This window comes from Notolepis coatsorum (assembly GCF_963971535.1).
Source record: "Notolepis coatsorum genome assembly, chromosome: 4".
NCBI lineage: Eukaryota > Metazoa > Chordata > Actinopteri > Aulopiformes > Paralepididae > Notolepis > Notolepis coatsorum.
In genome coordinates, this window is record NC_140168.1 from 17308202 (window position 1) to 17335483 (window position 27282).

At 44.3% G+C, this 27282-nt stretch overlaps 1 protein-coding gene across 1 annotated transcript in view; it reads left to right on the forward strand.

Annotated features, from left to right (window-relative positions):
• Positions 1-1038: 1038 nt before the first annotated feature.
• hs2st1a (heparan sulfate 2-O-sulfotransferase 1a) overlaps positions 1039-27282 on the forward strand; it is a 53076-nt gene continuing 26832 nt past the window's right edge. The window contains exons 1-2 of the mRNA XM_084313655.1: positions 1039-1218; positions 1315-1531. Of these exons, the coding sequence (XP_084169781.1) occupies positions 1408-1531 (124 nt within the window). The 5' untranslated portion in view covers positions 1039-1218; positions 1315-1407. The remainder of the gene's footprint in view (positions 1219-1314; positions 1532-27282) is intronic.

Sequence of the window (27282 nt, forward strand, 5' to 3'; positions counted from 1 at the left end):
ACTCTAAGCCATCCTAGGTTGTCAAAGTGGGCAGGGGTGAGGTGGGTTCTAGGGGTAAGGTCAAGTAGTAGTCTGACCAGGGACTAAACACGTTTCGCAATTATGCCACATGATCATCAATGTGGAACGCCCTACCCACAGCTGTAAAGGAATGTGAATCATTCACTACCCACTTTCAAAACCACTCTCTAAAGAGCACCTACGAGAGACTGCAATTCGAAACTGGCCCCTGTAAATATCCTAACGCAACCCCCTCCAATGTACAATAAATGTCCTATTAAACCCAATAATACACGAGACTCTTCTTGTATCAAAAACAGTGCTGTATTTGTAAATCTGGTATGTCATAAATGTATAGATGTAGTAGTATACTGTCTATCTGTATGTCATGTATGAATTGAAAATGGGGGACCCCTGAATCTGTAAACAAGACGAAAGTCTTTCTCTGGTCTGCATCCCAATTGTGTGTCTTGAGCTGTACTGTAGTGTACCCATTCTGCAATCTGTTAATAAAATGTTCAATCAATCAATCAATCAGCTTTAGTCTTGCCTTTCTTCCTTTATTCTTGCTCGTTTTTATGTTCTTTTAATTGTAGCGCTTTGAGATTTGCTCCACAATTGTAAAGAGCATTACAAATAAAATTTATTATTATTATTATTATTATTATTATTATTATTATTATTATTATTATTATTATTATTATTATTATTATTATTATTATTATTATTATTATTATTATTATTATTATTATTATTATTATTATTATTATTATTATTATTATTATTATTATTATTATTATTATTATTATTATTATTATGGCAGTGAAAGGGTTAACGTCGCCCAAATCCCGCGTGTCTACACAGGCAGCAGCTGTCGACGAATGAAAACGCTCGCATGTCTAACTGACGGCTGGTTCGTCCAATCGTGCGTGGTTTGATACTAAAGCGAACGCGTCATAATAATAATAACGCCCCTACCGCCGCCGTGTGGCGTTGAGCCGCCAGGGGGGAAGCGAGCAGGAGGCTACTAGTACTGACAGAGAGAGACACACAGCGAGAGACACAACCAACCGTTGTCTTGTTTTCACACCCTCTGGGGACAAAAGGGGGACATGTCTTTGGGGACTCGTAGTACCGCTTCACTGCTCTGGAACTAAATTAATCAATATAAAATATTAATAACGTGGACCAGAGGTTTTGGAACCGAGGAGGAAGAAGGTACCACCAACAACAACACCACACTAGACAGCCAGGGCCATGTTACAGACACCAGCTCGCTTTGTGTATTCAGTGTGTCTTCTTCTTCTTCTCCAGCGTGTCTTCTTCGGTGTGTCTTCTTCTGTCGACAACATGGAGGAGGAGTGACCGGGCTGTCTCTCTCTCTGCTGGTGGTGCTGGAGGGGTTTGATGGGGCTGCTCAGAGTCATAATGCCGCCCAAGTTTCAGCTGCTGGCGCTGCTGCTGTTCGTCGTGGCCATGTTCCTGCTGGAGAACCAGGTGCAGAAGCTGGAGGAGTCCCGAGGAAAGCTGGGTGAGAAGAAGATACCGTTATTATTAACCCTCACACTGTTATGATGCTGCTACTGATCATTGATTGATTGATTTTATTGTGCATTTTAGAGACATCATCCAAGGGATAAAAACATGATAAAATGCAAGCACTTATTTCCATCATGGTCCCTGAAATCAAATAGATAGTCAAATAGATCAAATAGTTGAGTAATCAATTGTGACAGATCGATAGTTCTTATTCATCTTATTTCCATAGCAACAGTCACTCACAACTAGACACTACATGTCCCCCCCCCCCCCACCCCACCTACCCAACCTCCAATGTACAGTTTCTTCCCCCCTCAAATGTATATATACTCTCTTTTTTTAGACTCTTTTTGTATCAAACGGTACTGTATTTGTAGATCTGGTATGTCATAAATGTCTAGATGTAGCAGTACTGTCTATCTAGTGATGATGATGAAGTCCTGGTGCCTCATCGTCGATGCTGGTTCTATAGTCGCTGCTGCTATAAACGAATTATCGGTCATTGGGCTTAGGTCGACCTTAGTACCTGTTGTAGTTTTTTTTGTGTATTAGCATATTATCATACGGGATGATGATGTGCACGAACTCTAGATTATATTCAAATGTTTTGTCATCATACAGCACAAGTACAGTACAAAGAAAATAAGTTTGGCATCCAACCAGAATGCAAATGTAACAGTAAAGTGCAGTAGTAATATATATTAAACTGGGTATACACAGCATTATTGTACATGCTATCATACATGGCATATCATATACGTAAACCCATCATACCATACATTATGGGTTATTATATGCAGGTGTGTAAGTATAGGTATATAGAAGGACTTTATTTATTCGGGTATATTCAGACAGATATGGATATTATGAACTTGCTATGAACAAATAAGACATGACAGGGTTCATCTTTTGTTTGATTTGTATTTATGTACCAGGCATTATTACACATATGGCCATGTTGTGAATTAATTCAGTACACTTTGGTTTTGGTTTTGATTAGTTTCTAGGCTAATCAGTTTGTATATACAATTGTGGACGACAGGAATCACTTTTATTTCTTTCCAGTAAAGCATATCCCGGTGATAGTCCAGATTCTGTTATGATGCTACTGATCAAATAGTTGAGTAATCAATTGTGACAGATCGATGGTTCTTATTCATCTTATTTCCATAGCAACAGTCACTCGCAACTAGACACATTTTTTGAGAGGCAGAAGGAACGGTCATGAGACATGCTATGTGCTGCATCAGTATCACTGAGATGCGTGTGTTCATTCATTCATTCAATCTGTATTTAATCTGGAAGGATCATTGAGAGCAAGCTCTCATTTACAGTAATGTAAAGAAATACAGCACGTAATAATGTGACCTGTCCTTTAAACAGATTATTACCTCAGATGTCAGAATCATCATCAATTTGTTGCATATTGGTTGATGTTTAGGCTTCAATAGAACTGGCACTAAAGTCAAGCAGAGCATAGAACACTGGTATTCTGACGTGATGTCCCTTCCTTTTTTTTTTTTTTTTTAAGATTTATTCTTTGGCGTTTTATCGCTTTATTTCTACTGGGCAGTCCAGTAGGGAGAGACAGAGGAGAAATGGGAGACAGAGTGGGGGGAAGACATTCGGGAAATAACGACGGATTCGGGAATCGAACCCGGGTCGCCCGTGTCGCGGCTGAGCGCGCTATGTGGTTCGCCACTGGGGCGCCCCCCTTCCTTCTTTTGATAATAATAAAAAAAAAATTTATTAACATGTAACAGACGCAACACAATACAATAATGATAATAACAAATAAAATAAGACATAACGAATTCAATTAAATCAAAGAAATTAGAATCAGATGCATTAACACTTTCTCCGGCAAAAACGCTGTACAGCGTTATTGGCCGCCATGCGTTGACCGCCAGACCTCGCTGTACAGCGTTATTGAGATCAATATTTCATTTTTTCGCCATGGCATTCATAATTCATATACGCTGCAGCTGGACCCTATAGGTGACGGCAATGACGGCTCAATACCGCCGCCTGGTGGATGGTCGGGCGAGTTACACTCACCTACAGGATATGGCTGATGTGCGTCGATTAAACTCATCCGGCCATCAGATATCGTTGCATGACTCCCGACAGACACAATGTACATAATGGATCGCTTTCTAAACTTAATAATCGATATGATTTCGGCGTTTATTGCGACATACAAACCGGAAATGGACCTAGGCGATCGGCGTCGTATACCCGGGATCTTTCACTGCAAGTCTCTTTGACCCACGGTAAGAGGAATATAACGTTATTTTCAACCCAATTGTGAGTTTTCTTGTGAGCAAACCATCTGATCAATATATCACCCAACCTACATAAAGCATTTACTGATGATCGGGGAATTATAAACGACCCCCCCCCCCCCTTTCCTCCACGCATGATGAAGCATAACGTATACCGATCATATACAGTTGAAAAGTTAAAAAGTTATAGCCCTGCAAAGAAGGGGAACATCTCCATAGGCTTACAGTGGTGGCAGACTGCAGTATATTGATGGGTATAACCAATGGCGGGGAATGTGTTAAAAAACAGAGACATTGGGATCACAAGACAGGGAGAATATGACCCTTACTTTTATAGTTTCCTTGCACCTCCTAAAGTACAGGTGAAGTCCAGAAATCTCCTGTATCCCATCTAGCCACCAGCCTGTATATCAGCCCTCACCCTAAAGTACAGGTCACGTCCTGACATCTCCTGTATCCCATCTAGCCACCAGCCTGTATATCAGCCCTCACCCTAAAGTACAGGTCACATCCTGACATCTCCTGTATCCCATCTAGCCACCAGCCTGTATATCAGCCCTCACCCTAAAGCACAGGTCACATCCTGACATCTCCTGTATCCCATCTAGCCACCAGCCTGTATGTCAGCCCTGACCCTAAAGTACAGGTCACATCCTGACATCTCCTGTATCCCATCTAGCCACCAGCCTGTATATCAGCCCTCACCCTAAAGCACAGGTCACGTCCTGACATCTCCTGTATCCCATCTAGCCACCAGCCTGTATATCAGCCCTCACCCTAACACCGGTTCCTGACAGGGAGCGAGCGAGCGAACTAGAGACGAAATCGTGCGCGACACTGTCCTGATATGAGGTGGCGCGTGTCAGAGTGTGTGTGTGTGTGTGTTACCTGGAAGCACACGTGGGGGGGGCCTGCGATTCTTGACCAATAAAAAGTGTTTAGGTGCGGGACTCGGCCGCGTAATCGCTCAACTAGAGACACAGCGAGCGAATATCTGAGGGGTGAACGACATCGCTGCTCAGTTCGCTGTCGCTCGCGGCAGGTCAGGATAGTCTGATTGAAACGAATACATTTTAAAGGGGAACTATCTTATAAATGGCCTTTTTGAGTGTTTAGCATTGTTTCCTAGCTATGTGAACTTATATTAATATGATCTATGTCTCAAAATTCTCATATTGGTGCATTCTTCCAATTCTCCTCTCACAATATTCACCCTCACTGAACTGAGTCATCTGAAAATGTGCGCGATATGTGATGTCAGAGAGACTCAGCTGCATGTTAATGTTGAGATACAAGATGAGCTGCACACAGTGGCACCTGCACCTGCAGCCCAGGCTCAAAACGGCTCGAGATCTTGAGGTAGAAAAATGCTGTTTTTGAGGACTTGATTAGAAATACAAAACAATGAATAAAAAAAATATATATATTACAGAGGTGTTCCATAGACTCACAGGAATTGTGTAAAAGTGCCCAAATAGTGAAAGAAATAGTAAAATAGTTCCCCTTTAATCATTTTCGCAATCACGCTCGCTCGCGTCGCTCCCTGTCAGGAAGGGGTGTAAAGCACAGGTCACGTCCTGACATCTCCTGTATCCCATCTAGCCACCAGCCTGTATATCAGCCCTGACCCTAAAGCACAGGTCACGTCTTGACATCTCCTGTATCCCATCTAGCCACCAGCCTGTATGTCAGCCCTGAGCCCTGACCCTCTGACACAGAACACCCCAGGCCCACAGCCCGGAAACAGACCATGACTCATATGTTGAGTGTTGTTGACTGACTGATGTATCTGCTACTAATAGAATGAAATAGACACATGTAGGGCTGACCTTCGGAAAAAAATTTGGAATTCGAAGCTTCGGGGGCCGAGATTCGATTTTAATTCGAAGCTTCGAAATAAATTATTATTATTTTTTTTTATTATTATAATTTTTTTTATGTTGTGGGACTTGTACAGCACTTTGTTCAACTTTGTCAGTGCTGTAAAGTTTAAACCTTTTAAAATCTTAGACAAACGAAACACTTTAGTTTGCTTTCATGAAATATTGTAAGCCGTCATTTGAGGCTTTATAAAAGCAGCACAATGAACACAAATCTGTCAGTGCCGAGTCCGACCTCATCTTAAATAAGCATTGCTTGTTGTAATTAACAAAGAGAGGCAGAGTTGATTTTGCAAAAAGAAAGATTTCATATATTTAAATTTTTTTAATAATCGAATTTTATTTTCATATTTGAATCCCATGCCCATCGAACGAAGCTTAAGTATTTAAGACAGCCCTAGACACATGTCTGTCTGAAGTAGGCTGTTTAGTCCTACAGTACGTTCATTACACGTCTGTGAAGTAGACTGTTTAGTCCTACAGTACGTTCATTACACGTCTGTGAAGTAGGCTGTTTAGTCCTACAGTACGTTCATTACACGTCTGTGAAGTAGGCTGTTTAGTCCTACAGTACGTTACACATATCTGTGAAGTAGACTGTTTAGTCCTACAGTACGTTACACATATCTGTGAAGTAGGCTGTTTAGTCCTACAGTACGTTACACATATCTGTGAAGTAGGCTGTTTAGTCCTACAGTACGTTACACATATCTGTGAAGTATGTAAACCAGATAGGGATGTGCCTAGTTCACAGAATAGTGCACAGGGTAGTGCCAGTGTACTTCAACAACTACTTCAACCAAATCAGGGACACCCATGCATACCCAACTAGGCGCAGCTCAACTGACTTTGTGCCAGTCAGATTCAGGAGCTGTATGGGGAAGGAGTCATTTCTGTATTCAGCAGCTGTCTATTGGAACAGTCTGCCCAGTGACCTGAAAATCGTAGACAATGCCGTTAGATTGAAGTCCAGCCTGAAGACATGGCTCAAAAGGGACTATACTTAACCTAGACACTTAGCTTAAGGCACCTTGCATGTTGTATGAGTCTGTTATGTATATACATGTTAAATGGTATATGTGATGTGTTGTGTGATGTCATGTTTTGTATGATGCATGTATTAAGCATCACACTCCCCTACCCCCCCACAAGGACCACAATGGAAATAAGCTCTGAACTTTTTTGTGTTTCATCCTTGGCAGTATATCCTGACTGTGCTTTTCTGTCACATGTTTATTTTTTATATTGTCAAATAAAGTCATTCATTCATTCATTCATTCATTCATTCATTCATTCATTCATTCATTCAAGTTAATGTAAAGTTATTGCACAATCTCTCTCACACATGCACATATTATTCTCTCACAAACGCATACCTACACACACTGACACACTTTGATGCATACAGTACATGCACATACACGCATAAACACACACACACACGTGCGCACTCACTGACTGTCTGTATCTCTTTCTTGCTCTGTCTCTCTTTCTCTCCCCCTCTCTTGCTCTATTTCTCTCTTTCTCTTGTAGTGGAAAATGTGTATAACGGGGGGGGGGGGGGGGGGGGGGTAGGAAAGGGTTAATATCGGATGAGGGGTAAGGAATGTGTGTTTTGGGGATAAGTTCAAACTTCCAAGGCCTGTTGGTTTGCCCGGAAAGGGTAAACAACCAGGGGAGGACAGGTGGTCAGATAAGGGGTCGGCAGGACCTCGATGATTCCGGGAAAGGGAGATGAGTGGAAAGTGGAAACATCATATCTGTCATGTCGGGGCGGGGCTGGGGAAGGTATTATCTCTGGGCACGTAGAGTTGGGGAGTCGGAGTGTTATTTTTCGTTGTGGTGCCGTCTGGTAATCCATAGACTACCTTCCTTCAACCTCTTCTGTTAAACTTCTTTTCTTGAATAAATTACACACCTGTTAAAATTGGAAACAACGTCTCCTGCTGTGTCAAATCCAACCAAGCCACAACACTCTCCCCCTCTCTCTCTTGCTGTCTTTCTCTCTCTACTCTCTGTCTCTCTCTCTCTCTCTCTCTCTCTCTCTCTGTCCCTCTGTCTCTTCTCTCTCCTCTCTCTCCTCTCTGTCTCTCCTCTCTCTCCTCTCTCCTCTCTGTCTCTGCCTGTGTCTCTCTCTATCTCTCTCTCCTAGCAGCAGCTCAGTCTGTAATGTGCAGCATAGTCAAATAGTTGTGTAGAGAGTGAGTTGTCTGTCAGCGGACTGATGGTGACGACCAACCAGTGACTCCAGTTACATGGTGCTGTTGACCTCCTGTTGACCTCCTGCCTGCTAGTGGTCCTGCTCAGTTTGACATATCAGGTTAGGGTCAGTGGTCCTCAGTTTGACACATATTGGCCACAGACCGAGCTCACATCATCAGTCTGCGCCACAGACAGAGCTCACATCATCAGTCTGCGCCACAGACAGAGCTCGCATCATCAGTCTGCGCCACAGACCGAGCTCGCATCATCAGTCTGCGCCACAGACAGAGCTCGCATCATCAGTCTGCGCCACAGACAGAGCTCGCATCATCAGTCTGCGCCACAGACAGAGCTCACATCATCAGTCTGCGCCACAGACAGGGCTCACATCATCAGTCTACGCCACAGACGGCTCACATCATCAGTCTGCGCCACAGACAGAGCTCGCATCATCAGTCTGCGCCACAGACAGAGCTCGCATCATCAGTCTGCACCACAGACAGAGCTCACATCATCAGTCTGCGCCACAGACAGGGCTCACATCATCAGTCTGCGCCACAGACGGCTCACATCATCAGTCTGCGCCACAGACAGGGCTCACATCATCAGTCTGCGCCACAGACAGAGCTCACATCATCAGTCTGCGCCACAGACGGAGCTCACATCATCAGTCTGCGCCACAGACGGAGCTCGCATCATCAGTCTGCGCCACAGACAGAGCTCACATCATCAGTCTGCGCCACAGACCGAGCTCTGACGCTACAAGATTAGACTCGGACTGGGCAATCAGCCCTAATCTTACACGGCTTTGAGTAGAATTTAACTTTCAGTTTACAAAAATACTAGCTGATGCATTATCTGACTATATAAGCCAGAGGTGTACCCCTCCTGGTAAAGCGTTCAGCTAAATGACTAAACAAGGACAGAATTAGTGGACTGGAGAAACTGACAGATCACTATTAACGTAGCCGTCTCACTAATGCCACAGCTTGAAACTGCTGCACAACTAACATTAACTGTATCTGTGGAGCTGGAAGGGATACTTCATTTTCAAGAGTGGGTTTGACTCCTCAATGTTGACGTTATCGTTAGCTTATTGTATCATGGTAACGTTACCTAGTGTTGATGTTATCACCAGTTCATTGTATCATTGTAATGTCTAGGGATGGGTACCGAATCCGGTACTTTTAAAGGGTATCGACCGAGTCACGTCGGTACTACCGAGTACCGATTCACGTGAGATCCACCGGTGCCACATTTAGCTAATGCAAAAAAATATATATTTTAAGTCCGATGACGTCAACGTTTCGTTTACCGCAAAACTAAACCTATGACGTGTGCCGCACATTCACGTCAACGTCCATGCGCACAATACACGCTTAACTAGGATTTGACTTGATTCAACAACAACAAAGCAGTCGGGGCAATGGCAAGCCGAAAACGGTGGCAAGTGTGGTTACACTTTACAAAGCTAGAATGCAGACACGCTCGCTGCAATATTATATATATATTAACAAGTTGTTCTAAATAAATAATAACGATAATAAAAAATTTGAAGTTTGAAAATTATTTTTACAACTGAGGTAGGTAGATTACATTTTTAGACACAGAAGTACAGAAAAAAGGTACCGTTGGGTACCAGTATCGATTCACAGGTACCCTGCCAAATCCCAGCTGAGTCCCTGCTGCAGATAGCATGCGTTTCCTGCCTCACGCTGGTGACTCTGTGTAAATAGAGAGTTGTTTCTTAAGGCCATGGTTACACTGGGGTTTTTCTTTTAGTTTTTGTTGCTGAATGATAACGTTTGCATGTCCAAGTTCAAAAGAAACGCCGTTTTGGCAGGAAAACGCGTTTCCCTAGCGGGAACGCTGAAAAGGTGTTTTAGTTTTGGAAACTCGCCGACAATGTAGTTTGCGCGAGCCGGATACGGAGCCGTTCTGCCCAATGCCCATGCGCGGTAGAGACCGTCGCCAAATTCTCCCCCTCCCAGACCCATGTCATGTCAACAAACCCTTACCACGCAAGAGTCCACTGCATGAGCAGCGCAGAGCTCCTCTTTCAACATAACAAGCATTAAACAAAATGGCCCAGTCATCTATTCACTTTTGTTTAATACATGAGGCGTTGTCTAATGTTATCTAGCTACTGATAGCTCCTGATATCAACGTCTGATATCATCAGTTTGGCATTCGTTTTCGCAGGTGCTGGCTGGCTAGCGTCGCTCGTGAGCTAACGTTAGCTACATAGCTAACGTTACTTTCAGACCCTGTTAGTCAAGTTGAACTATCGCTCTGGGGACGCTGATTAATATAACAAGCTACAACAGTCTGCATTCCCTTAACAATAGTTTGTATTGAGCCGTATTGTATTGTACCCATTCTGCAATCTGTTAAATCTGTTAAAAACGTTTACATCCATTTATTCTGCTAGCATTAACGTTACTTCTCTGCTAGCCACAATGCTATACTGTTATACTGGCATATCCCAATCACGTTAGCACGTAAGCTAACAAAATCGGCGATATTTTTGTGAGACTAAACTCCGCTCTTGGTGGTCAATTGTGTTGATGTTAGTTTTGTTTCATCAACAAAACATCAACAAATGAGGCAGAACACACAGTGAATGTATCCGTTTTTGTTTATTGCACTTTATTTCTTGCTGAAAAATAAATGCTATGTGGCTAAATGGCTCATGCGAGGTATAAAGATGGTGGCTTTTGTGATTTTGAGCAGGATGTGGAGTGTCTCGTTCAACCTTTCTGATTGGTTGAAAATGGCCTTCATGTATGAACTACATCGCCACCTACTGCTTTGGCATTGTACTACATGTATATAGTAGACGAGACAAAACAACGTCTAACTTAACTCTTACTTGCCTGCCAATACGCAGCGTTCTGAAAAGCGAAATGAAACTAAACGAAATGGCCCTAGTGTAACCGCAGCCTAAAGCTGCCACCTCACGGACCATGTAACTGGAGCAGCTTCCCCCACAGGGCAGGTTGTCACCCCAGGCCACTCTGTAACACTCAACCTTTCCCCTTCAGCAGCTGTGCAGTTCACCCCCAGGACCTGCCCGCTCCACCCCTCTGTTGCTCTGAGAGTATTGACTTTATGGTATAAAAACTATTCTGAGCCCAGTTATGGCGCTTTCCCACTGCATAGTACCTACTCGATTCTACTCTACTCTGCCTTTCCGGTTTTCCATTGCCAAAATGTGCGGATTATAATGGTAAGTGGTAAATGGCTGCTTTTTTATATAGAGCTTTTATCCAAAGCGCTTTACAATTTGTTACTCACATTTTACACATTCACTCACACATTCACTCACCGCTGGCGGCGGCAACCATGCAAGGTGCCAACCTGCTCATCGGGAGCAATTAGGGGTTAAGTGTCTTGCTCAAGGACACACCGACACGCTGCCCGGGAGGAGCGGGAATCGAACCGGGAACCTCCGGATTGCCAGACGACTGCTCTACCTCCCTGATATTACCGGGTACTTTTTTTTTATAGTACCTACTCTGTCGATGTTCCAAGCGGGTAGAGAAGCAATACCAACAAGTGAGGTGAAACACTGCAGACCACTGATTGGTCAGGAGAGAGAATCATCACTACGTCATCATTGCGCTACACGGGGGATGTCCTGCACAAAACACAAACCCGCCATCTTTAAATAGCCTCGCGACTACTAAACATTAGCATTCATTATTTGTTTGCAGCGAGAACAAAGTGCAATAAACAAAAAAAAAGATACATTCACAGTGCCTCATTTATTGATTAAACAAAACCAACGGCAACACATTTTACCACCAAGAACAAAGAGCTTAGTCTCACAAAGATATCGCTAATTTTGTTAGCTTGTGTGACTGGGATTTCCCATTATAACCGTTAGCATAGTGGCTAGCGTACATTAGCTAATAAGGAACTGGTTTCATAGCTTCATAGCTAGCTTCGATATGTGTGTGTGTGTGTGTTGCGTTGATGATGACGTCACGGTGCCCTCGCTATGACGACCAGCTACACTGACTGGGGAAAACAAACGAAGTACCAAAAGCGAGTCGAGTCGGTACCATGCAGTGGAAAAGACTACTGGAACTGTAGTCTAGACAGAGACACCCCGGCTGACATTTTCACTTTGTACGTCCGTAGTTAGTCTTCCCACCATGTCCAGAAACGGTGTAAATCCAACCGCCGTCCTGGTGGCCTAAATATTAAAGGCAACCAACTTGTGTCTAACCACGCCCAACTTGCGTCTAGCCACGCCCCCGCGCCGACGCAGCAGAGCGGAGCTCATTATATGCCAGTAACCGCCCCTTATTCAGTATCCAGAAATAGCTCAATTGGCAAAGCTGCATGGCTGTGGATCCTACGGCTCGTTGCTCGCTAGTTCGATTCCCTTCATTTTTTTTTTTTTTTTTTTTTTAACGTGCATTCGCATTCTTTCGCCGTTAAGTTTAGGCATAACTTTAAGCATTGTTTCGGAGTTGGTTAAGGTTAGGCATTGTTTCGGAGTTGCTTAAGGTTAGAAGGGTTAAGTTTAGGCGCTGTTAAGGAGCTGGTTAAGGTTAGAGTTTGACTTAGAGAATGGCAATAGACAGCCTATTTCCGCGCTGCCGCTCTCTCGCGCTGCCGTGGTCACATGGGCATATTGGCCAATCAGAGAAACGCTAAACACAAGTTGGTTGCCTAAAATATTCACGCGTCCTGGTGTCCTCAGTCCTCCATACTAACACCCAGTACCAGTCCTCCATACTAACACCCAGTACCAGTCCTCCATACTAACACCCAGTACCAGTCCTCCATACTAACACCCGGTACCAGTCCTCCATACTAACACCCAGTACCAGTCCTCCATACTAACACCCAGTACCAGTCCTCCAGTCCATACTAACACCCAGTACCAGTCCTCCAGTCCATACTAACACCCAGTACCAGTCCCCCATACTAACACCCAGTACCAGTCCCCCCTACTAACACCCAGTACCAGTCCTCCATACTAACACCCAGTACCAGTCCTCCATACTAACACCCAGTACCAGTCCCCCATACTAACACCCAGTACCAGTCCCCCCTACTAACACCCAGTACCAGTCCTCCATACTAACACCCAGTACCAGTCCTCCATACTAACACCCGGTACCAGTCCCCCCTACTAACACCCAGTACCAGTCCTCCATACTAACACCCAGTACCAGTCCTCCATACTAACACCCGGTACCAGTCCTCCATACTAACACCCAGTACCAGGCCCCCATACTAACACCCAGTACCAGTCCTCCATACTAACACCCAGTACCAGTCCTCCATACTAACACCCAGTACCAGTCCCCCATACTAACACCCAGTACCAGTCCTCCATACTAACACCCAGTACCAGTCCTACATACTAACACCCAGTACCAGTCCTCCATACTAACACCCAGTACCAGTCCTCCATACTAACACCCGGTACCAGTCCTCCATACCAACACCCAGTACCAGTCCTCCATACTAACACCCAGTACCAGTCCTCCATACTAACACCCAGTACCAGTCCTCCATACTAACACCCAGTACCAGTCCTCCATACTAACACCCAGTACCAGTCCCCCATACTAACACCCAGTACCAGTCCTCCATACTAACACCCAGTACCAGTCCTCCATACTAACACCCAGTACCAGTCCTCCATACTAACACCCGGTACCAGTCCTCCAGTCCATACTAACACCCAGTACCAGTCCTCCATACTAATGCCAGTCCTCCATACTAACACCCAGTACCAGTCCTCCATACCAACACCCAGTACCAGTCCCCCATACCAACACCCAGTACCAGTCCCCCATACTAACACACAGTACCAGTCCTCCATACTAACACCAGTACCAGTCCTCCATACTAACACCCAGTACCAGTCCTCCATACTAACACCCAGTACCAGTCCCCCATACTAACACCCAGTACCAGTCCCCCATACTAACACCTAGTAACAGTCTCCCATACTGGCTGTTTGACTGGCTGTTTTCTCGGCGGAAGGCAGACGTCTTCCCGTCCCGTCGGTCCCAGATGGTATCGACTCACCTGTCAGACGGCGCAGCAAGCCTTCGATCGCGGCGAGAAATATTAGGGTTAGGCTACTAGGAGGTGACGGTTTGAGCCGTGATGATTAGAGTGTCTGTCTGGGATTCCGGTCATTAGTGTAGAGACACGACTTGCGTTTGCATCGTGTCGACGGGAAGCGTTCTGTCAGTTTATTTAGTCTGGTTCTCCAGTCAACAGTGTCAGACTGACAAAACAGAAGCAGGAGAACCAGACTAAATAAACTGACAGAACAGCAGCAGGAGAACCAGACTAAATAAACTGACAGAACAGCAGCAGCAGGAGAACCAGACTAAATAAACTGACAGAACAGAAGCAGGAGAACCAGACTAAATAAACTGACAGAACAGAAGCAGGAGAACCAGACTAAATAAACTGACGGAACAGCAGCAGGAGAACCAGACTAAATAAACTGACGGAACAGCAGCAGGAGAACCAGACTAAATAAACTGACAGAACAGAACAGAAGCAGGAGAACCAGACTAAATAAACTGACAGAACAGAAGCAGGAGAACCAGACTAAATAAACTGACAGAACAGAAGCAGGAGAACCAGACTAAATAAACTGACAGAACAGAAGCAGGAGAACCAGACTAAATACAGAAGCAGCAGAACCAGACTAAATAAACTGACAGAACAGCAGCAGGAGAACCAGACTAAATAAACTGACAGAACAGAAGCAGGAGAACCAGACTAAATAAACTGACAGAAGCAGGAGAACCAGACTAAATAAACTGACGGAACAGCAGCAGGAGAACCAGACTAAATAAACTGACAGAACAGAACAGAAGCAGGAGAACCAGACTAAATAAACTGACAGAACAGAAGCAGGAGAACCAGACTAAATAAACTGACGGAACAGAAGCAGGAGGAGAACCAGACTAAATAAACTGACAGAACAGCAGCAGGAGAACCAGACTAAATAAACTGACAGAACAGAAGCAGGAGAACCAGACTAAATAAACTGACAGAACAGAAGCAGGAGAACCAGACTAAATAAACTGACAGAACAGAAGCAGGAGAACCAGACTAAATAAACTGACGGAACAGCAGCAGGAGAACCAGACTAAATAAACTGACAGAACAGCAGCAGGAGAACCAGACTAAATAAACTGACGGAACAGAAGCAGGAGAACCAGACTAAATAAACTGACAGAACAGAAGCAGGAGAACCAGACTAAATAAACTGACAGAACAGAAGCAGGAGAACCAGACTAAATAAACTGACAGAACAGAAGCAGGAGAACCAGACTAAATAAACTGACAGAACAGAACAGCAGGAGAACCAGACTAAATAAACTGACAGAACAGAAGCAGGAGAACCAGACTAAATAAACTGACAGAACAGAAGCAGGAGAACCAGACTAAATAAACTGACAGAACAGAAGCAGGAGAACCAGACTAAATAAACTGACAGAACAGAAGCAGGAGAACCAGACTAAATAAACTGACAGAACAGCAGCAGGAGAACCAGACTAAATAAACTGACAGAACAGAAGCAGGAGAACCAGACTAAATAAACTGACGGAACGGCAGCAGGAGAACCAGACTAAATAAACTGACGGAACAGAAGCAGGAGAACCAGACTAAATAAACTGACGGAACAGAAGCAGGAGAACCAGACTAAATAAACTGACAGAACAGAAGCAGGAGAACCAGACTAAATAAACTGACAGAACAGAACAGCAGCAGGAGAACCAGACTAAATAAACTGACAGAACAGAAGCAGGAGAACCAGACTAAATAAACTGACAGAACAGAACAGCAGGAGAACCAGACTAAATAAACTGACAGAACAGAACAGCAGCAGGAGAACCAGACTAAATAAACTGACAGAACAGAAGCAGGAGAACCAGACTAAATAAACTGACGGAACAGAACAGCAGGAGAACCAGACTAAATAAACTGACAGAACAGAAGCAGGAGAACCAGACTAAATAAACTGACAGAACAGAAGCAGGAGAACCAGACTAAATAAACTGACGGAACAGAACAGCAGGAGAACCAGACTAAATAAACTGACAGAACAGAAGCAGGAGAACCAGACTAAATAAACTGACAGAACAGAAGCAGGAGAACCAGACCACATAAACTCGGTATCACTGACTATCGTGGCAACCCTAGGTGGTAAGTATAACCAGAAAAAGTATTATATTTAATAATTATAAATATATAATTATGAATATTTGTTACCTGTTGTACCGAACAGTTCGTACCGAACCGTGACCCCAAAATCGAGGAACGTACCGAACCGTGGCTTCCGTGTATGCCATGTCCAATAACCCCCCCCAAGATGACCTCTGCTACTGAATGACCACCAGAAATGAAAATAGCGTTGTCCTCCAGATGTCCATAAGTCGTGTGTGTCAGTATGGCGAGTTCCCAACAGAACTGCGACTTCATCTTTTAAGTGACTTTAAGACTATCTTTAAAAGACGGAGAGTGTCTTCATGAGTGTGGTGTGTCCAGATCACGGAGGAGAGACTAGCGGTGCTTGGAGGCAGTTTACTAGCTGATACACACCACAGGTTAATGGAAACGGAGACCCAGCTGGCTACTATAGCAGAGACACTAGGCCCAGGACTAGACCCAGCTGTAAGGCTGAGACGATATGCCATTTGGAAGAATCGATAAATGGGGACAAAATTATCGATAAATATTGTTTATTTTATTATTTTGCATGTGTATATATATATATATAAAAAAATTAAGTTTAAAATACTTTTTTCTTAAAAAAAGAAGGAAAACAAATATTTTTTTAATTTTTTTATTAAAAACGAAGGTTCGAACGTTTGTTCGAAAAACCCTGACGAAGTTCGAATGGATGTTCTTTTCTTGTCAGCAGATCATGTTGTGAAGACTGGCTGTTTCTTTTTCTGCCCCCCATCTCCTCTCTTCTCCCCTCCTCTCTCCTCATCTCCTCCCTCCTCTCTCTTCTCTCCTCTCTCCTCTTCTCTCCTCCCCTCAACTCCTATCTTCTCTCCTCTCCTATCCTCCCCATCTCTTCTCTCCTCTCCTCTTCTCCCCTCTCCTCCTCTCTTCTTTCCTCCCCTCAAATCCTCTCTTCTCTCCTCTCTTATCTCCCCCACTCTCTTCTCTCCTCTTCTCCTCCCCTCTTCTCTTCTCCTATTCTGCCCTCTTTGCCTCCGCTCCACACCTCTCTTCTCCTCCCTCCACTCTCCTCTCCTCTCCTCATGTATTCTCCTTTCCTCTAATCTTTTTCTTTCTGTCATCTCTCTCTCTCTCTCTTCCTCCTGTCAGCTGTCTAGACAGTGTTGTATAGTATAGGGTTCTGAATGAGACCTTTCATTAAGCATCAATGCATCAGTTGTGTGAGAGAGTCAGGGAAAGTCTCTCATCCTCAGTCATCAGCACTCAGAACAGCTGTGTGTGTGTGTGTGTGTGATATGTGTGTGTGCGTGCGTGTGTGTGTGTACATGTACTTGTGGACAAAAGCAGCTGGCAAGATTTAGTTTGATCTCTGCTGTAACTGGTATCCAGGCATAATAATGACTAGATAATAATGAGAATAATCATGGAGATAATGCTCCATGAACATGTTCTCTGTAGAGAAATTGTCCGCACACTAGAGAATGACAAGAATGACTACATAATAATGACTAGATAATGTAAATGCACAACTATGTTAGCTATGCTATAATTAAAATCAACTATGTTAGGCAGGCTGTAATTAAAACAACTAATATTATCTAGGCTGTAATTAAAAACAACTGTTAGCTAGGCTATAATTAAAATCAACTATGTTAGGCAGGCTGTAATTAAAAAGAACTGTTAGCTAGGCTCTATTTAAAATCAACTATGTTAGGTAGGCTTAGGGCTGGGCGATATAACGATAACAATAAATATCGCGATATATTTTAATAATCGATATCGAATAGCGATTTTTTTTTAATTTTTTTTTTTAATATATTATCATATCGTTATCGCGATATGAATTTTTTCCATATCGCCCAGCCCTAGGTAGGCTGTAATTAAAAATAACTGTTAGCTAGGCTCTATTTAAAAACAAACTCACTCATGGTAATTCTGTTCCTCTGTTTTATTTATTTGATTCATTTTGTTTTGTGATGGATGTCTATTGTTGGTCATATTTAGGCTGTGTGTGTGTCTGCACAGTATATCTAATAACTTAGTATCTTTCTATGAAATTACAATACTGCTTACTGCATACTGAATACTGCATACTGCATACTGCACTTAACTTTCCAAACAGAGGTTGAGTAGTAGAGGGACCTCAGTCTCTGGTCTTAATCAGGTTTCACAGAACAGAACACCTTTCATTACATTGAAACCCAGCAGATCCCAGGCATTAGCATCTCATCATCTCATTATTCACATTTTCTAAAAGCCGTGTCCACGTGTTTCACAATTCAATCACGGTTGCAATTAAAAAAAGGCATTTGGGTTTTTCAACACCTGTGTGGGTGGGGGGGGGGGGGGGGGGGTGAAAGCTCTCTTGTTTATCGGTCTCCCTTTGAATCCTGTGTTGCTGCCAGCGGTGTTGAAAAGCCACACAATAGATTCCTCATAGTGTGGTTCATACTCTCTGTCAGAGCTCAATTATCTGAGAGAAGAGAGGTGGAGAGAAAAGAGGAGAGCTGATAGGAGAGGTGGAGAGCTGAGGAGAGAAGAGAGGTGGAGAGAAAAGAGGAGAGCTGATAGGAGAGGTGGAGAGCTGAGGAGAGGAGAGAAGAGAGGTGGAGAGAAAAGAGAGGAGAGGTGGAGAGCTGAGGAGAGGAGAGACGAGCGGTGGAGAGGAGAGAAAAGCGAAGGGAGGAGGAGAGCTGAGAGAGAGGAGAGGAGGAGAGCTGAGGTGGGAGAGGTGGAGAGCTGAGCGGGCAATCCGGAGGTTCCCGGTTCGATTCCCGCTCCTCCCGGGCGGCGTGTCGATGTGTCCTTGAGCAAGACACTTAACCCCTAATTATTCCCGATGAGCAGGTTGGCACCTTGCATGGTCGCCTCCACGGTCGGTGTGTGAATGTGTGAGTGAATGGGTAAAATGTGAGGAACAAATTGTAAAGCACTTTGGATAAAAGCGCTATATAAAAAAGCAGCCATTGGCATTTACCATTTGGGAGGAGAGCTGAGGTAGGGCTGGGCGATATGACCAAAAACGTTATCGCGATAAAATTATAAAATTATTTTCATATAACTCGATATCGATAATTATCGTCGATATAATGTCTGTCAAGTTTAATTAACTTTTTATGCCCGGCGCCGATGGACGGGCTATTAATAGACTTGTTTTTCTGCTGTGAATGTCTCGAGTTGATGTCGTCATCAGTCCGCGCACGTTAGCAGTTAGCCAGAGCCAGCAGTACTGTGTATCCCATGACAATGTACTAGTAAATATCCCTAAAATACTCTGTTCCGCCACAATACATTGCAACGGCATCCACCGTATACCACACACTACTATAACCGTGGCATCAGAATTCACGCCACACACATACTCGGCACGTAAATATATAAAAACAGCGCCGTGCAAGCTAAGTATCCTAGCCAGCTTCGTTTCCAAGCGATGTATTCCATGACAATGTACTAGTAAATATCCCTAAAATACTCTGTTCCGCCACAATACATTGCAACGGCATCCACCGTATACCACACACTACTATAACCGTGGCATCAGAATTCACGCCACACACATACTCGGCACGTAAATATATAAAAACAGCGCCGTGCAAGCTAAGTATCCTAGCCAGCTTCGTTTCCAAGCGATGTATTCCATGACAATGTACTAGTAAATATCCCTAAAATACTCTGTTCCGCCACAATACATTGCAACAGCGTCCACCGTATACCACACACTACTATAACCGTGGCATCAGAATTCACGCCACACACATACTCGGCACGTAAATATATTAAATAGCGCCGTGCAAGCTAAGTATCCTAGCAGCCTTGAGTCCTGAGCTGTGGTGCGTAAGGACGTCATCACGTAACGTTGGTTGTTGGTGAGTGTGCTGAGCCGAGGCTGAACGGAGCCAAACTTGGAAAATCGATATATCGCAACTTTGCGACCACGTTTCATGTTTATTTCGAGGAAATAATTTATCGCGATATTTATCGTTATCGTTTTATCGCCCAGCCCTAATCTGAGGTGAGAGGAAGGGAGAGGTGGAGAGCTGAGAGGGGAGGAGAACTGAGGTGAGAGGAAGGGAGAGGTGGAGAGCTGAGAGGGGAGGAGAACTGAGGTGAGAGGAAGGGAGAGGTGGAGAGCTGAGGTAAGAGGAAGAGAGAGGTGGAGAGCTGAGGTGAGAGGAAGAGAGAGGTGGAGAGCTGAGAGGGGAGGAGAACTGAGGTGAGAGGAAGGGAGAGGTGGAGAGCTGAGAGGAGAACTGAGGTGAGAGGAAGGGAGAGGTGGAGAGCTGAGAGGGGAGGAGAACTGAGGTGAGAGGAAGGGAGAGGTGGAGAGCTGAGGTGAGAGCTGAGGTGAGAGGAAGGGAGAGGTGGAGAGCTGAGGTGAGAGGAAGAGAGGTGGAGAGCTGAGGTGAGAGGAAGAGAGAGGTGGAGAGCTGAGGTGAGAGGAAGAGAGAGGTGGAGAGCTGAGGTGAGAGGAAGAGAGAGGTGGAGAGCTGAGAGGGGAGGAGAACTGAGGTGAGAGGAAGGGAGAGGTGGAGAGCTGAGAGGGGAGGAGAACTGAGGTGAGAGGAAGGGAGAGGTGGAGAGCTGAGAGGGGAGGAGAACTGAGGTGAGAGGAAGGGAGATGTGGAGAGCTGAGGTGAGAGGAAGGGAGAGGTGGAGAGCTGAGAGGGGAGGAGAACTGAGGTGAGAGGAAGGGAGAGGTGGAGAGCTGAGAGGGGAGGAGAGCTGAGGTGAGAGGAAGGGAGAGGTGGAGAGCTGAGAGGGGAGGAGAACTGAGGTGAGAGGAAGGGAGAGGAGGAGAGCTGAGGTGAGAGGAAGGGAGAGGTGGAGAGCTGAGAGGGGAGGAGAGGAGGAGAGCTGAGGTGAGAGGAAGGGAGAGGTGGAGAGCTGAGAGGGGAGGAGAACTGAGGTGAGAGGAAGGGAGAGGTGGAGAGCTGAGAGGGGAGGAGAACTGAGGTGAGAGGTGGAGAGCTGAGGTGAGAGGAAGGGAGAGGTGGAGAGCTGAGGTGAGAGGAAGAGAGAGGTGGAGAGCTGAGGTGAGAGGTGGAGAGCTGAGGGGAGAGGAAGGGAGAGGTGGAGAGCTGAGGTGAGAGGAAGAGAGAGGTGGAGAGCTGAGGTGAGAGGAAGGGAGAGGTGGAGAGCTGAGGTGAGAGGAAGGGAGAGGAGGAGAGGTGGAGAGCTGAGAGGTGGAGAGAGCGAGGAGGGGAGGAGAGCTGAGGAGAGAGGAACAGCGGTATAGACTAAGCAGCAGCCCAGATCTCCCTGTCATGCTTCATTGATTTTGCACAGAACCACACAACCACTACACCCCACTGTTAGCTGTTAGCCTAGTGCTGGGCCCAGAGAGAGAGAGAGAGATAGAGAGGAACAGACACAGAGAGGGAGGAACAGACAGAGGGAGGGAGGAACAGACGGAGAGAGAGAGGAACAGACAGATCGAGGGAGGAACAGACGGAGAGAGAGAGGAACAGACAGAGAGAGGGAGGAACAGAGAGAGAGGAACAGACAGAGAGAGAGAGAGGGAGGAACAGACCGAGAGAGGGAGGAACAGACAGACAGAGAGAGAGAGGAACAGACAGACAGAGAGGGAGGAACAGACAGAGAGAGAGGAACAGACAGGGAGGAACAGACAGAGAGAGAGAGGGAGGAACAGACAGAGAGGGAGGAACAGACAGACAGAGAGAGAGGAACAGATGGAGAGAGAGAGAGGAGAGGGAGGAACAGAGAGAGAGAGAGAGAGGGAGGAACAGACAGAGAGAGGGAGGGAGGAAGGAAGAGAGAGAGAACTGAATTTATGATCAGTTGAGAGACGGGATAGTTTTCTCCTGGTCTTTTTATTATCCCATCATATCTGACAGTCTGTTGTAATATACGGCCGCCCTTCATGTCTTCATATCTGACAACCTACTATAATACATGACAGTCTACTGTAATACATGAGTCTACTGTAATACATGACGGTCTACAGTAATACATGACAAGTCTGTTGTAATACATGACAGTCTACTGTAATACATGACAGTCTGACAGTCTACAGTAGGGATGGGACCTAAAATTCGAATAGTCGTTTCTGTTATTAAGATCGATTTCATTTTTTTACAATCGAATATTCGTTTTGTAAAATTATTTAAAAAAAAAAAAAAAAAAAAAAAATTATAAAAAAAAATGTTTGTTCATAGCCTAATTGATCAAAAAGATGCACATGCTACTGTTTCTGTTTGTTCATTAAAGCCGGTTGATAGGCCAATGCAATGCTGGTATTATAGGCTACGATGGTGAATGGTGTCATTTTGATTTAATGTCGGTCAGCTGATAAAAAAAACAAAAATTGTATAAATATTTTATTTTTTTATATAAACTTTTGGGGGGGGGGGGGGGCGAATATTCGATATTATGAAACACGAAATTTTTTCGAATAGCACTTTTGCTAGAAAGTCCCATCACTAGTCTACAGTAATACATGACAAGTCTACTGTAATACATGACAGTCTGTTGTAGTGGTGTAACGATTCGACCACACAACGATTTGATTACGATTCTTCAGGCAACGATTCAATGCATCATGAAATCTCTTCATTTGACCACGATTCGATACATTTTCGATACATTTTCTATCAGTTAATTCCCCAAAAAAATTTGAATACACAAATGTGGCTGGGCGAACTGATTCACTCGACATGAATGGACTTTAGGTCAATAAAAACAATACACACAAAAAAAACATTAAAAAATTCTAATGTGTTCGATTCGATGCATCGATTTAAAAGAAAAAAATTTAACACATTTTTTTATAATTTTTTTGACATGACATAAAACTAGACACACAAACATTAACAGTAAATATCCACAATAAATCACAGGACTATACAGTCCAGTATTTGAATCAATATAAATGTAGGTTACGAGATATATACATAATACTTACAATACAATACAATACATACATATGCTCTTGCTCGTTCTTCCCCCCCCCCCTCAGGACCCCCCTTGGATAATCCATCCATTATTTAGTTTCTAACCAAGGATTACAAATTCATATGCTAACCTTTATTCTCTCCACCACCTCTAACCAGATTGCTATGCTGGCTTCATTGACACCTAAAATTCTTGCGGTAGATATCTCTAGATAAATCACATCGAGATAGGTAAGAACCCATACCTTCCGGCACATTTTATCCGGTTGAATCCAGCGTGATGCTATCAGCTTTTTAGCAGCCGTAAGACCGGACAAAATTAGTCTCTTTAGCTGTATAGAGGCTGCTAACTGAGAAACATCATTCAACAACAATACAGAAGGCAGTACAGGTATGGTCAGAAATAAAAATTCTGATAATTGCGTGGTTACTTCTTCCCAGAATATATTAACAGGGGGGCATTCCCAATACATATGCATAAATGTACTGATATCACCCTTTAGACACAAGGAGCATAGAGTGTCTTGCTTAAGCCCCATTCGGTTCAATCTTATAGGAGTCAGGTATGTCCTATGAATAAAATTAAGATTAATCTGTTGATGATCCGGGTTGCGTGACGCTAGTCGAACGTTTGCCCAGACTTCATGCCAATCAAAATCTACTTCCAAGTCTGGTATATCCTTCCTCCAAACTGAGTCTAGGGGAAGGATTCCATACGAAGACGTAAGTAAGTGATGATAAAAGTCAGATACGAAGCCTCTCGATGTCTCCCTTTTTTATATTTTTCATTTCTAAATGATGACTATTTTATGACGAAAAAATTAAAAAAATTGTCTTTTTTACTTTTTACTTTACTTTTTTTTTTTTGTGACCAACTTTTTATTTTGTCTTTTTTTAAAACAAGTTCAGAGGAGGGACATTCACATCAGCATTTCATATTAATTCACACAGTGGCATACAAAGTGTCTTTTCAGTATATATTGTCCGTCAGTATATTCATATACTGTGTAGCCTGCCTGTTGCAGTTGTGACAGTCTTTTCCTCCGTTCTGGCGGTCCTGTGGCTGCGAGACAGCCCAGGTCGCTTCTTAACCCCACTCCCAGCCCCCCGGGTTTGCATAGACATTTTAGGAGAGGGGGAAACCTTGATGCATACATGTATAGGATACTCTTAATTAGAAAATAAATCATAATTATGTTTGTTAGATAACCAAGTAATAGGGAAAAATACAATACAATTTAGAAACAACCACAACAAATTATAGCAGTAAACCGAAAAGGAAAAGATAAATGGAAAAGATAAATGGAAACAACAGCAACATGATTTTTGTTCATTCTCTGGTGTCAAGGTACAAGTGTTCAACCTAGTGGAGTACTGATTTTACCTTCTGGGCCGCGGTAAGTAATATTTGGATTGATTCTGTCCTTGCTCCCTGTGCTCTAGCACTGGATGCCTCTAATCTCAATACTTCGTAGAAGGACAGTTTCCAACGGTAAATATTGAGACTATGGGGTGGTTTCCATCTCATTACGAGCATTTTCTTTGCTGCCGTTAAACCGGCCAGAAACACTCTCTTTTTGTGAGGTGTTAATTTTAGAGATGAATCATCATTTAATAATAAAATGTGTGGCAAACAAGGTATGTTTATCTCTGTTATATTAGTGAGAAATAATGCAACCTTGGCCCAAAAAGCGAGTACTCCTGGACATTCCCACATCATATGTATGTATGTTCCTATAACTTTTTGCGGACATAAAGCACATAGAGGACTTTGTAATATTTTTATTTGACAGAGTTTCCTGGGTGACAGATAAAATCTTTATCATTTTGTAATGAGTTAATTGGTTATTATAATTACGAGAGGTTAGTGGAATATTATCCCATACATTCTGCCAATTTATGCAGGCATTGTAATTCTTTAAGTCTATGTTCCAGACAGTGGTATTACCTGTAGTTCTGTTTAGTTTTCCTTGTATTTTATTATATAACCCAGAAACAAAACCATTTTTAACATTTATGCCATTCACTATATTCATTAAAGGGTGACCTGGTAAAGGCTGATTCCATGGGACACCATAAGTGCGCATTGCAGTGCGTAACTGGAAATAAAAAAGGATGACTTATTTTATATGTTACAAGATACTTTTAAGTTTAAGTCAAGCACTTTCATATATGTTATGTTTAAGTTTAAGTCAAGCACTTTCATATGTTTAAGTTTAAGAAAGAGTGCAATAAATGATTTTATTGAAAAAATAAGAATCGTGTGAGAGAATCGTGATCTCAGTTCTTAGAGAGAAAAAGTCTAGTCTACTGTCTGTAATACATGACAGATACATGACAGTCTGTTGTCACGTCCTGTACTGTGCATGATCTGCTGGTTGAATATGAATGACAATTCAGAAACGCTCTCCTCTAATCGGGCGCGAAATTGCTTCAGTAAATATGTTGAGGCGTCTTGTCCTCCATTCTTCACCTCCTTCCTCTTCCTCTCTCAACACGGACTGAATGGATGAATCTGGGAGTAATGGGCTTGTAGTTGTCGCGGTGTTTAAAGAGCCGCATCGCCTCCAAGGCTGGCAATTAGCTCTTAATGCTCGGAGGGGGGCGAGAGGGGAGGATGAGGAGAGGAAGGAGGAGGAGAGAGGTAGAGGAGGAGATGGGGGGGGGGACAGGGGGAGAGGAAGAAAGGAGGGGAGAGAGGAGCAAGAGGGAGGAGAGGAAGAAATGAGGGGAGAGAGGAGCAAGAGGGGGGAGAGGAGAGAGGAGCAAGAGGGAGGAGGGGAGAGGAGCAAGAGGGGGAGAGGAAGAAAGGAGGGAGAGGAGCAAGAGGGAGGAGAGGAAGAAAGGAGGAGAGAGGAGCAAGAGGGAGGAGAGGAAGAAAGGAGGGGAGAGAGGAGCAAGAGGGGAGAGAGGAGCAAGAGGGGGGAGAGGAAGAAAGGAGGGAGAGGAGCAAGAGGGGGGAGAGGAAGAAAGGAGGGGAGAGGAGCAAGAGGGGGGGAGGAAGAAAGGAGGAGAGGGGGGAGAGGTGTGAGAAAGGAGAGGGGGGAGAGGAAGAAAGGAGGAGAGGGGGGAGAGGTGTGAGAAAGGAAAGGGGGAAGAGGAGGAGGAGAGGTAGAGGAGGAGGGGGGAACCGGCGGAAACGCAGAGTGAATGACGGTGAATGAAAGTGAATCATAGGCCAAACCCATTCAGCCTCCCAGACACCAGGCCTCCCAGACACCAGGCCTTTGTTCTCTAATTAAATGACCTCTGGAGAGACCAGGCGCTGTGTGTGGTGTGTGTGTGCATGTGTGGTGTGTGTGTGTGTGTGTGCGCGTGACAACTTCAGATACAGGGTCCACTCAGCCAACATGTTCAGTTGTTCACAGAGAAGCTTCTTTTCTGCTCCGACAAAAGCCAGAGCCTCAGCCTCCTTGTCGGTCGCTGAACACTGTCTGACTGTCTGTAACAAGCCAGTCTGTAGTAGAGCCTGGGAGTAGAGGAGACACAGGAGAGAAGGTTCTTTACTGAGACAGCAGGAAGGCTGAGAGGGAGACAGAGTAGGGGAGACACAGGAGAGAAGGTTCTTTACTGAGACAGCAGGAAGGCTGAGAGGGCGACACAGGAGAGAAGGTTATTTATTGAGACAGCAGGAAGGCTGAGAGGGAGACACAGGAGAGAAGGTTCTTTATTGAGACAGCAGGAAGGCTGAGAGGGCGACACAGGAGAGAAGGTTATTTATTGAGACAGCAGGAAGGCTGAGAGGGAGACAGAGTAGGGGAGACACAGGAGAGAAGGTTCTTTATTGAGACAGCAGGAAGGCTGAGAGGGAGACACAGGAGAGAAGGTTCTTTACTGAGACAGTAGAGCGTCTGAGAGGGAGACAGAGTAGGAGAGAAGGTTCTTTACTGAGACAGTAGAGCGTCTGAGAGGGAGACCGAGTAGGAGAGACACAGGAGAGAAGGTTCTTTATTGAGACAGCAGGAAGGCTGAGAGGGAGACACAGGAGAGAAGGTTCTTTATTGAGACAGCAGGAAGGCTGAGAGGAGACACAGGAGAGAAGGTTCTTTATTGAGACAGCAGGAAGGCTGAGAGGAGACACAGGAGAGAAGGTTCTTTATTGAGACAGCAGGAAGGCTGAGAGGGAGACACAGGAGAGAAGGTTCTTTATTGAGACAGCAGGAAGGCCGAGAGGGAGACACAGGAGAGAAGGTTCTTTATTGAGACAGCAGGAATGCCGAGAGGGAGACACGGGAGACACAGGACCCTTTTACTGCTGTTGTCTTTGGCTGCTGAGTG